Raw genomic sequence first — 12,768 nt, forward strand, 5'->3', positions numbered from 1 at the left:
TTTTCACACAGAGGGTGGTCCATGTATGGAATGAGCTGCCAGAGGAAGTGATGGAGGCTGGTACAATTGCAACATTTAAAAGGCATCCAGATGAGTATATGAATAGGAAGGGTCTGGAGGGATATAGGCCGGGTGCTGGCAGGTGGGATGAGATTGGGTTGGGATATCTGGTCAGCATGGACTAGTTGGTCTGAAGGATCTGCTTCCGTGCTGTACATCTCTATGACTCTACGACTCAAATTTTCTGGGCTTCATTACGTTCACCTTCCAGGAAAGACTAGAAAAGCCTCAACTGCTCTGGTGAAATAGATGGAGAAAGAAATTGAATCAATGGTCTAGATTTAGTAAGGAGGATTGTGTTGTGAAGATGGGAAGTTGGTGATTGTTGACAGTGAATTGTTAGCTTTTGCTGCCACTAGCCTTCAGAAACTGAATGTAAGGCCAGATGTAATGTATGGAGAATATCTGGAGGTTACTGAATGTCATTCCTGCTCTGCCAGAGGTTGGGGTCCCAACACTCCCTGTCAACTCCCCCAAAGATAAAGTCAGTTGATGTGGCAGGAACTTACCCTTTACAGTTTTCATTTTACTGTTGGACACTGTAACATGATATACCTTTTTCATTCAGGTGCAACTGGATTTTATTGGCAATGTGGACAAAGCCCTTGCTTAATAACAAAGTGCGACCCAAGAGGGAGACGGTCTGAGTGGTCTGCTGTGCCGGGCTCTGTGCCATACCCCCTGGCACAGTGGACCTTTACCATCCCCCCACTCCCCCCAACGACACCTTGTTAACCACCCCAGGAGCGAGATTGATAATATAAAGTTACTGAACATCTGGAGCTGCTAACATTGTGGTTTGACAGCTCTAAGATCAGCATGAAGACGAATAAAGGAAAAGTAGCAAAAGGAGTACAGAAGGCAGGCAGTCCCTACTGCGTCGAAGGTGCCCGTAGCCACTGCTCAAACTCCCAGGGCAGCCCACTTGGATTTAATGGGGCAGCAGCATTTACTCTCAGAGTTTGCCAAACTCCGAGAAAAGATTGAAGCAGCGATGGAGCCGATATCTGCCATGCTGACAAAGCAGGAGCAGGAGATTCAAACACTGGTCCGAAGAGTAGAAGCAGTGGAGCAGAGGACCACGGCATCGGAGACTGTGGCGGAGGTCTCAGGAGGAAGGATCTGAACACTGGAAGACCAGGTTCGGATCCTTCAGGAACAAGTGGACGACCTGGAAAACAAAGTAGAAGAAAAAACTTACGGCTCATGGGTGTCCTAGAACGCGCGGAAAGCGAGGACCCCCTTGATTCCTGGAGAAGTGCTCATAAAGTTCCTGGGACTGGAGTTGGAGTCGGGCCTGGTGAGTGTGGAACAGGCCCACTGGATCACAATGCGCAGGTCCGGGCCGGATCTGTGCCCCTGCCTGGTCCTAGTGTGACTCCAGCACAAGAAAGAAAAACAGTTAGTGATTGAAACAGCAAGAAGACTGAGAAGAGATCCACAGGCTTTAACATGCAAAGGCTTAAGAATAATGTTTTTTTTTCAAGACTTCTCAAGAGCTACGACACAAGATTATAGTCCTGATTTGGAGATGCTGGTGAAACTCCACACACACACTCCTGTGGACCCATATACTCACGCAAACCCTCTCTCATACACAAGCTCTATCTGAGACACTCATAGGTACACACCTGCCACACTCACACCCACACATGTACACTCTCACAGACTTATATCTCTTTATACTCACACACATACACATACACACACTCTCACAAACATTCATACCGCCCCACACACACATACCCACATACACGCACATACATATCAGTTTGGGTGTGAATTTTCACTATGAACCAAATTCAGGCAAATGGGAATAGTTTAGTTTTGGAAACTTGGTCGGGATGGGTGAGTTGGACTGAAGAGTCTGTTTCTGTGCTGTATGACTCTATGCTTAAATCTATGCTAAGTTGTAATGCTTTTCATTTCCTGGTCTGAGTTCATTCAGGAACATGATGGGTTCCTTGGAGTTTAGTAATATCACTCTAGCTACAGATGGGGAACCTCTATTAAACAATGTTGTAGATCACTACACAACAAGTTAAAGTTCTTGCAATAACGATCACTATATCTTGGACTGAAGCTTTGTTTAAGATCAGCGGCAAGCTCTCTAACAACAGTTCAAGTGATGATGTAGAGTCATAGAATCCCTACAGTCTGGAAGCTGGTCATTCAGCCCATCGAATCCACAGTGACTTTCCAAAGAGCACCCCATCCAGACTCACCCCCTTTACCCATTTCCCCTGGCTAATCCACCTAGCCTGCACATCTTTGGACTGTGAGAGGAAACTGGAGCACCCAGAGAAAACCAACACAGACACGGGGAGAATGTGCAAACGCCACACAGACAGTCGCTCGAGGCTGCACTCAAACCCGGGCCCCTGGTGCTGTGATGAGCAGGAGGCTGGTAGCAGTGCTAACCACTGAGTCACTGTGTTGCCCACATGTTAACCTTTTATCAGAATTGCTTTGCCTGAGTTAACAAGTGGTTTCCAGAATTTCTTATACTTATTTCCAATTTCCCGGATCTGCATTGTTTTTCTCTTACCTCAGATGAGCGACTTTCAAAAAGGGGCATTCAACTAATGCCTTTTAAAGTGGTAAAAGATGAAATTCCAAGACAATCCAAAATCTCCCTTAACATATTCCTTCCCCATTGTTGTTAGAAATGATTGGAGTGAAGAAACAGCGAACATAGTCCAGCCCAAACTTTAGCCCCATATGACTGATCCATCCAAATCCTGTTCCTGATCTGAGTCATAATTTTGGAGCTGATTGATTATATCTACAATATAGTTAATCCATATTATCTAACACTTGTTCCCTTCTTGCAGCTTAATTTACAAGAATGGGCATTGAGGATAGAGGCCATCGCACACAATTTATGGTGTTTCCATTGTTCAAACAAACATCAAAAGTCACACCCAATTCCCTAAGGTACACTTCTGTCAAGTGAGGCTTGACACCAGCTTAAACATGTTATGGAATTTTTCTTTCTGAGTGCTGTGAGTAGCATAGCTAGATGTGGCCTTTCTCGCGATGTCTGAATGCACAGAAAATAGCCAGAAGAAAATTATACAATTACTAATCCTAACTATCTGCATAGTAGAGAGAGATATCATTCAGTTATAAAAGCATTAAGCAGAATATTATCTAAGTTCTGGATGGTAAGTATTTAATTCATAAAATGAGGGATGGTTTCATTATTAGCAAATACAAAGCATTATTTTAAATAATTTCAAGTGTATAAAATGAATCTTATTGCAATCCAAATCACTCAGATTAATTTGAAGATCATCGGTAGTTTACCAGGAATCAAGGAATTCAGGTTGAATAATTATACACCAATTGAGATTGGAAAGGGTTTATGAGTTTAGTTAAATTCTAATAAATGCTTAATTATTTTGCTCTCCAAACTGATATTTCTTCAAACTGCAGATAAAATTTAAAGTTTAAAAGTCTACAAACCATAGCTAATTCAACTGTCCATTTAATGTTCTTTGCTAAATGTACTTCAGATGTAATTCTGTGCAATGTTATGAAGCCTTTGATCATATTACACGCAAACATTCAACATCAAGTTTATATTGAGTTTACATATAAAGGGAATCATCAGGTTAACGTAATTGTAGTATTTCCTGCCTCTTACCAACAATTCCTTTTAACTAAATTGATTGATAATACCTTTAGGAACTACATAGCCAACGTAAGTCTCAAATGGAGTTTGTTGTACCCGATTGAATTCATAGAAAGTATGTTGCACACTAAATTAGTAAAGGGGTTCACATACATGCATATACCAATCACCATCAAAACCCATGAGGCAGAGATGTGAATTATTTGGCCATCTTGACTGGATGCTACCTCTCAATTCCTATTCCATGTTGGAGCCAAACACCTACCTCAACTCCACAAGTTATTAAACAAAATGAAGAAACCCCCACCAGTGCTATTTTAATGGGTCATGAAATACTTACAGGTTAGTTGCTGAATTATTTCTTCTGGCCACTGCAATTGCATACATTTTTTGAGGTTTCCTATGCTTTGCTGAAGTTTTAATACTCTACAGAAGATGGCTTTGAGGTATGGTTTTCATCAAAAAAAATCTACTGTGAAAAAGTTGCTTTTGAACATGAGTAGTCAGGTTGGGCTTCCTTGGGAATTGAGCAAGGTTGATGGAATGAATACAGAATTAAGATAAATTTGAAGGACGACCTTCAAGCCACTCTGGAATTAGAGAGCACATTGCACTAGATCAGCCTGAGGTACAGCTGTTTACTGTAGCTAGATCACGGGTGACTGCAAAAAAACTAATACAGTGACAGGGGTGGGACAGCAGGGCTACCATTTAAAAGAGAACAACAGGCTGCTATAACATGGAACCACTGCCACTCTTCCAGAGAGGCTTCGCAGCCATGCTGATGATCTGTTTGAAAATAGATTGTTGGATTACTGTGGCATCTCAGAAGTCCCTTTGAACAGTGGGATACAAGTGAACTTGGAAGATAGCATATTGAGAATTCTTTTCAATCGTTTGGGCTTTTTATGCAGACAGTATGCAATGCAATGGAAGCTGTAGCATTTACCATCAGAGGCTGCATTATATCATATCATCTATTCCTTTTTATTCAATGTATATGCAAGCTTTCTGACCAGCTTTCCAATGTGGATCAAGTAGTTGCTTGTGTATGTCCATCATCCTTCTTCTATAACCTATAATAGATCTTCAGTTTGTTTATTGGACTCTTCTAACTGGAAGGATTCTAGTTCTTGTGTTCATGAAATTTTAGAAGGGGACAGAGTTAGAGTGTGGTGAGAGGTGAGGGAGCAATAAGAGTCATGTGGTTTCAATATTTTGAATCTTGTGGGTCAGAAGATATTGTGAGACAAGGGTGAAGTGGGAAGCAGGAAGGAGATTTTTGAATGAAATCTCCAGATAATTAATCTCTCTAGCACTGCCAATGACCACAGTCTCAGGGATGCCCTTTTCGATAATGGACAGCACTGTCATTTGGAGTCATAGAGTCTTATAGCATGGAAACCCACCCTTCAGTCCAAATAGTTCATGCCGACCATAATCTCAAACTAAAATAGTCCCACTGGTCTGCGCTTGGCCCATATCCCTCCAACCATCTCATATTCATGTAATTATCAAATCTTTTAAACATTGTAACTGTACCCGCATCCACCACTTCCTCTGGAAATTCATCCACACACAAACCATTCTCTGTGTACAAAAATAGTCCCCTTCTTTTTTACAAAGCTTTCTCCTCTCACCTTAAAAATATGCCCCCAGTCTTGAAATCCCTTACCCAAGAGAAAAGACACCTGCCATTCACCTTATGTATGCCTTTCATGATTTTAAAAACCAGTATAAACTCCTCCTATGTTCCAGTGAAAAGAATGCCAGCCTATCCTTCGCATCAAGCCTTCCATTCCTGGCAAATCTCTTCTGAAACCTTTTTGATTAAATTAGATTCCCTACAGTGGGGAAACAGGCCCTTCAGCCCTACCAGTCTACACTGACCCTCCGAAAAGTAACCCACCCAGACCCATTTCCCTTTGACTAATGCACCTAACACATTGGCAATTTAGCATGGCCAATTCACCTGAACTGCACATATTGGGACAGTGGGAGGAAACTGGAGCACCCCGACACGTGTACAAACTCCACATAGACAGTCACCCGAGGCTGGAATAGAGCCTGGGACCCTGGTGCTGTGAGGCAGTAGTCCTAACCACTGAGCCACTGTGCTGCCCCTGACAATCTGTATTTGAAATCTCTGTTCTCGGTATTGGCACTAATGGTGATCCCGTCATGATTAGATTAGGTTAGATTCCCTACGTATGGAAACAGGGCCTTCAGCCCAACAAGTCCACCCTGACTCTCTGAAGAGTAACCCACCCAGACCCATTCCCTTGACTAACGCACCTAACACTATGGGCAATTTAGCAGGGCCAATTCACCCTAATCTGCACATCTTTTGTAATGTGGGAGGAAACCCACACAGACATGGGGAGAATGTGCAAACTACACACACAGTCGCCCGAAGGTGGAATCGAACCCAGGTCCTTGGTGCTGTGAGGTAGCATGCTAACCAGGGATATTATTAACCTCTCAAGCTTGATAATATCCTTCTTATAACAGGGCGATAAGAACTGGATACAATATTCCAGAAGAGGCCTCACCAACATCTTATACAACCTCAACATAATGTCCCAAATCCTGTACTCAAAGGTCTGAACAATGAAGGCAAGCATGCTGAACACCTCTTAACCATACTATCTGTATATGATGCAAACTTCAGGGAATTATGTATCTGAACTCCTAGCTCTATCTGTTCCACAACACTACCCATTAAAAAAAAGGCCTGTCCTTGTTTAATTTATCAAAATGCAATACCTTGCATTTATCCCCATCTGCCACTCTTCAGCCCATTGGCCCAATTGATCAAGGTCTCTTTAGAATCTTAGAAAACCTTCTTCACTGCCTACTATACCATCAATTTTGGTGTTATCCACAAACTAACTAACCCTGCCTTCTATATTCTCATCAAAATCATTTATATAAATGACAAACAAAAGTGGACCCAGCACCGATCCCAGTGGAACACCGCTGGTTACAGGCCTTCAGTCCAAAAAATTGCGATTAAGCCAATTTTGTATCCAATTGGCAAGCTCATCCTGAATCTTCCGTACGAAATTTAAATCATGAAGGCATGCTTAAAGTATTTTTAATTCAACTGATTATTTAATTATTAAATGATATTTCTACTCATTCTGACTAAGGTTGTGTGGGTCTCTTAATTTTATCGCTGTAAACATCAGTAACCAGAGCAGCCATCTCCAAAATTATGAAAACCTCAACTTATTACAATATTCTTAGGGACCATCAAATTTAGAGAAAAAGTCAACACCAATTAACTGAAAGAATTGTGCCACATTATTACACTTTTTCTTTACAAAATAAACTTCATTGTAAATCAAAAAAGATTTAAACAAAGTAAGCACTATTAATACAATGGCTTAGGGTGACCCATGCTACAAATTCTGCTCTACTTTATTTTCTTCATGAGTCTGCTTAATTTATAAAATATTTAAGATATAGTCACTTTTCCTGAGGTCATCACAAAGGAATGTTAACACTGTCTGGAATTCACATTCGTTTCTCTTCAGTGCTCCAGCTATTCTCCAAGTTAAAAGGCTGGTTAGGGTCCTTCCATTAGATTGTGGCTAAGTGATCCTCTCACTCTCTTCAAACTTTCATGTCTGTGCATTCCACAGTTCAGTCATGGGCCTCCATGGAGCTCCAGTTCAGTGCCTCTAAACATAAAAAAATCCTTTGTTTTGTTGTTATGATTTCAAACTACAACCAGGTTGTTTACTTCCAGAAGTCTTTTTAGTGAGAGGATATTGTAGATATTTTCCATTAGCTTCCAAATAAATCTTCCAGTCATTTATCTCCCTTACCAACTTAGCCATGATATATCTGCTTTCAACCAGTCCCAAGCTGCATCAGGGTGTTTGTACTGGCCTGGCTTTATCACCCAACCTCTCTGGAACTCCAAGTAATTTAAGATCCAAAGCTAATTTTCAGAGCAGTTTTATTCCATGAGACTGATTTTTTTTCCCACTGATTTAATTGATATGTTGTAATGAACTTTTTGTTATAATCTTAATTGGTTTATACTTCAGTAAGAATGCACCATTTAGCATGATGCTGGTCTCACCCAACAGCCACACAGGTGGGGTTACAGAATAATAATCAGGCGTAACCCTGGTTAATTAGTGCTGACAATACCAACACTTCAAATGCTAATCAGTGAACGTGCTGAAATCATTTCTTTCAGTACAAGTTCAGAATCAACCTCAGGCCATTTGCCCTGTGGTACTTTGGTGCTGCACTGGGTAACGTCTTTATCCATTGACTGTTGGAAAATTAACTGCATAACTTCAAAACCAAAATTGAGTGAATTTGCTGATAACTTCCACTATAACTTCAGTGGAAGAGCTGTGTAAACCTCAGAACAAGGCATTAACATTAAAGACTCATTTTCTTGATTGCAAAGCTTCAGGTTCCACTCTGAGCCACGCACCATTCTGACTTGGAAATATAATGCCCTTCTTTCACAATCCCTGGGTTAAATCCTGGAACTTCTGTGACAAAGCTGGTCCTTTCTCAAGGTTACTGTGCCCTTAAGTTTTTTTTAAGAGAGGGATAATTGGCCAGGCTCCAACTAGGCTGGATTTGAAAGGTTTATTTGGGCCCTTTTTGTTTATTCCCAACAGGTAATGCCTCCGGCCTAAGGCTTTCATGTCTTGAAAAAAACCGATATAATCAAAGGGGAATGACCAACTAGTGGTGTAGCTAGCCTTTGTTTAGATTAGAGCTAGTTGCAGCAGGGGATGTGTGAAAAAGGCTGCTAACTTCTCTCCTTTGACTTAAAACCTGTAAGCTTTTGTTTGATTTTACCTTTGTGCCAAGAAGGTGTCTATGGGGAATGTTGCTAGTATTTTGGAACAGCATCATTAAGTCGGAATAGTCTGTTGGGATTTGGATAGGATAAGTTATCCGGTATTCTATCTTCTGTTCTTTGTGTTTCATTCCTTAATCTTGTAAATAAATTCTGTTTTGTTTAAAACTCAGTTGGCTGACCAGCTAATTCTCTCTGGGAAGATCCATTGTACACCTACTTAAAACAACTAGCAAAGTTAAGGTCTGGACTAAATTCTTGAAATGTTTTGAATGGTCTGGCCTGGTCCATAATACTCCCTCCTTAATGGCATTGTAGGTATGCCCACACCAAATGGATGGCAGTCGTCGATTTTGACAGCATGGCGAGGAGAGAAGAAGGAGTGAAGGGCTGCCGGGAAGGGTAAGTTTTCCCACTTAAAGAGGTATTTACCTTGGGAGTCGGGCCTCCATTTTGACAGAGTGGCGAGGAGAGAAGGATGCGTGAAGCGAGGGCTGCTGGGAAGGTAAGGGCTTAATTTATATTTGGGCAGTGGCTAAACCCAAGATACTACACGTGCAGTATCTCCCACCCGCTCCCCGCCCCCTCCTCTAACCGGAAGAAAAAGACTCAGTAAGGTAAGGCTTTTATTTTTTCTTTATCTTTCTTTATCATACATTTAAGTGCATTGATTGGTTTTAGTTAGTTCATATAAAGCTCAGCTTACAATGGCAGGGGATCTCAGACCCATGGGATGTGCCTCTTGCTTGATGTGGGAGCTTAGGAATGTGTCTGACATTCCTGACTCTTACCCTTGCAAGAAGTGTGTCCAGCTGCAGCTCTTGTTTGACCGCATGACGGCTCTGGAGTTGCAGATGGACTCACTGTGGAGCATTTGCGATGCTGTGTAGGTCGTGGATAGCACGTTTAGTGAACTGGTCACACCGCAGATTAGAATTGCTGAGGGAGACAGTGAATGGGTGACCAGAGACTTGGTTGAAGGAAGGGCATGATGATTGGCAAATAAATGTTCCAGGATACAGATGCTTCAGACAGGACAGGGAGGGAAGTAAAAGGGGGGAGGGGTGGAGTTGCATTGCTGGTCAGGGCCGATATCACAGCTGTGCTAAAGGAGCACACTATGGAGATCTTGGGTAGTGAGGCAGTATGGGTGGAGCTGAGAAAAAAGAAGGGTGCAGTTACATTGTTGGGCTGTATTACAGGCCTCCCAACAGTGAGCGAGAGGTAGAAAAACAAATAGGTAAACAGATTGTGGAAAGATGTGGAGGCAATAGGGTAGTGGTGATGGGAGATTTTAATTTTTCCAACATTGTCTGGGATACACTTAGCATCAGAGATCTAGATAGGGTAGAATTTGTAAGAAGCGTCCAGGAGAATTTTCTAGCGCAGTATGTCAATATTCCGACGAGGGAAGGGGCCATATTGGACCTGGTACTGGGGAACGAGTCAGGCCAGGTGGTAGAAGTTGCGGTGGGGGATTTCTTTGGGAACAGTGACCACAATTCTGTAAGTTTTAGAATACTCGTAGATAAAGAAGAGAGTGGTCCTAAGGAAAGAGTACTAAACTGGACCAAGGCCAATTATATCAAAATTAGGCAGGAGCTCGGAAATGTGGATTGGACACAGCTATTTGAAGGGAAGCCCACATTTGAGATGTGGGAGGCTTTCAAAGATAGGTTAAAGATAATGCAGGATAGGCATGTCCTGTTGAAGGCAAAGAACAGGAAGGGCAAGATTCATGAACCGTGGATGACAGGAGAAATTGTACGACTAGCCAAGAGGAAAAGGGAAGCGTACATAAGGTCTAGGCAGCTAGCAAGACTAATTCTAGAGTGAATTATACTATGAACGGAACAGCCTTGGGAAACGTTGATGTGCAGAGAGATCTGGGAATCCAGCTCCATTGTACCCTGAAGTTTGCTGCACAGGGGAATAGGGTGATCAAGGCGGCATATAGTAGGCTTGCCTTCATTGGACGGGGTATCGAGTATAAGAGCTGGCAAGTCATGTTGCAATTGTACAAGACATTGGTTCAGCCGCATTTAGAATACTGTGTACAGTTCTGGTTGCCGCATTACCAAAAGGATGTGGACGCTTTGGAGAGGGTGCAGAGAAGGTTTACGAGGATGTTGCCTGGTATGGAAGGTGCTAGCTATGAAGAGAGGTTGAGTAGGTTATGTTTATTTTCATTAGAATAAAGGAGATTGAGTGGGGACTTGATTGAGATTTACAAAATCATGAAGGGTATAGACAGGGTGGATAGAGACAAGCTTTTTCCCAGGGTGAAGGATTCAATAATGAGAGGTCGCTCTTTCAAGGTAAGAGGTGGAACGTTTAAGGGGGATACACGCGGCAAGTACTTCACACAGAGGGTGGTGGGTGTTTGGAACACGTTGCCAGCAGAGGTGGTAGAGGCAGGACAGTAGATTCATTTAAGATGCGTCTGGACAGATGCACGAGTAGGTGGGGAGCAGAGGGATACAGGTGCTTTGGAATTGGACGACAGGTTTAGAGAGTTGATTTGAGTCGGCTCAGGCTTGGAGGGCCGAAGGGCCTGATCCTGAGCTGTAAATTTTCTTTGTTCTTTGTTCTTTGTTCAAGAAGGCAGGTCACCACTATCTTGTCAAGGGCAGCTAATGATGGACAATAAATGCCGTTCTCAAACAGCAATGCCCAAATCTCATGAATGAAACAAAAAACAATTGACAACCATACAGGCCCTAGAAAACCAAAGGAGTGTTTTTAGAGGTCTCAGATGTCTTCTGATGAAGATCATCCTCAAGTGGATGAGAGTGTTTAACCAATGCAAATGCTTTGTGGGAGTTCCAGCTGCCTCAGATCCAGTGTGAAAGACAGGATAAAAGAGCTAGAAAAGAACAGAAAAGTCACCAAAGTGAAAACTCAAACATGATAGCAACAAAGAAAAAACCTAGAAAACCAACACTTTGCACAGATCCAAAGGATCTCATTACCAACCTATCTCTGCCACCCATTGAAGACATTTCACCACAACTTGCTAAGGCAAAGGTGTGTCACTTGTCTTGGTGTCAGGAATGGTCAATCAGTAAAAGCAGCCATTTTCTAACTGCATTATGGATGCCATTCAGGAATTATAGAATGTGAATTAATTGTTGGCATTTCCACTGCTCTAGAAGAATATTACCACGGACAACATGGGCTATTCAGTGATGTTTCCAGAGTGAATGTTATTGTGAATAATCTGTGATTCTACGAATGTGAAGATACAATAGAAGAAACCATCATAGACCATGGTCAGAACTTAGAGTGACAGCTGGAGAACCAAACCTGAATAAACCTGAAACTGAGCAAGGAAAAAGATACTAAGTAAAATGTCTGAAGTCAAGTATCTAGTTCATGTGCTGACAGTAAAAGGACTTTGGCCAGATTCAGGTAAGGTGATAGTTGTAGCAGAGAAGCAGTGACCTATAGATCTGAAAGAGCAGTGTGCAGATTTATTGGATTTATGAATTATGTCGAAGAGTTCTTGACTAATTTTGTCATCAGTGTGTGAAGCTCAATGCTAGCTCAATGCTCAGGGGAAGTGCAGTGCTTTGGGCCCCAAAACAAGAAACAGTTTTCACTGGAATTGGTGCAGCGGCTGGCACAGGGAAACAGTACCGGAGCAGCGGCCAGCACAGGGAAACAGTACCGGAGCAGCGGTCAGCACAGTGAAACAGTACCGGAGCAGCGGCCAGCACAAGGAAACAGTACCGGAGCAGCGGTCAGCACAGGGAAACTGTCCTGGAGCAGCGGCCAGCACAGTGAAACAGTACCGGAGCAGCGGTCAGTACAGGGAAACTGTCGCGGAGCAGCGGCCAGCACAGGAAAACAGTACCGGAGCAGCGGCCGGCACAGGGAAACTGTCCCGGAGCAGCGGTCAGCACAGGGAAACTGTCCCGGAGCAGCGGTCAGCACAGTGAAACAGTACCGGAGCAGCGGCCGGCACAGGGAAACGGTCCCAGAGCAGTGGTCAGCATGGTGAAAAAGTACCGGAGCAGCAGCCAGCACAGTGAAACGGTACCGGAGCAGCGGACAGCACAGTTAAACGTTACCGGAGCAGCGGCCAGCACAGGGAAACTGTCACAGAGCAGCGGGCAGCACAGGGAAACAGTACCGGAGCAGCAGCCAGCACAGTGAAACGGTACCGGAGCAGCAGCCAGCACAGGGAAACAGTACCGGAGCAGCAGCCAGCACAGTGAAACAGTACCGGAGC

The 12,768-nt window shown here is 43.1% G+C and overlaps 1 protein-coding gene across 1 annotated transcript in view; it reads left to right on the forward strand.

The window, feature by feature from the left end:
• The first annotated feature begins 12,072 nt into the window (after positions 1-12,072).
• Positions 12,073-12,768, forward strand: part of LOC122559961 (hornerin-like) — an 8,143-nt gene continuing 7,447 nt past the window's right edge. The window contains exons 1-2 of the mRNA XM_043710069.1: positions 12,073-12,493; positions 12,585-12,740. Of these exons, the coding sequence (XP_043566004.1) occupies positions 12,073-12,493; positions 12,585-12,740 (577 nt within the window). The remainder of the gene's footprint in view (positions 12,494-12,584; positions 12,741-12,768) is intronic.

Source organism: Chiloscyllium plagiosum, chromosome 20, assembly GCF_004010195.1.
Source record: "Chiloscyllium plagiosum isolate BGI_BamShark_2017 chromosome 20, ASM401019v2, whole genome shotgun sequence".
NCBI lineage: Eukaryota > Metazoa > Chordata > Chondrichthyes > Orectolobiformes > Hemiscylliidae > Chiloscyllium > Chiloscyllium plagiosum.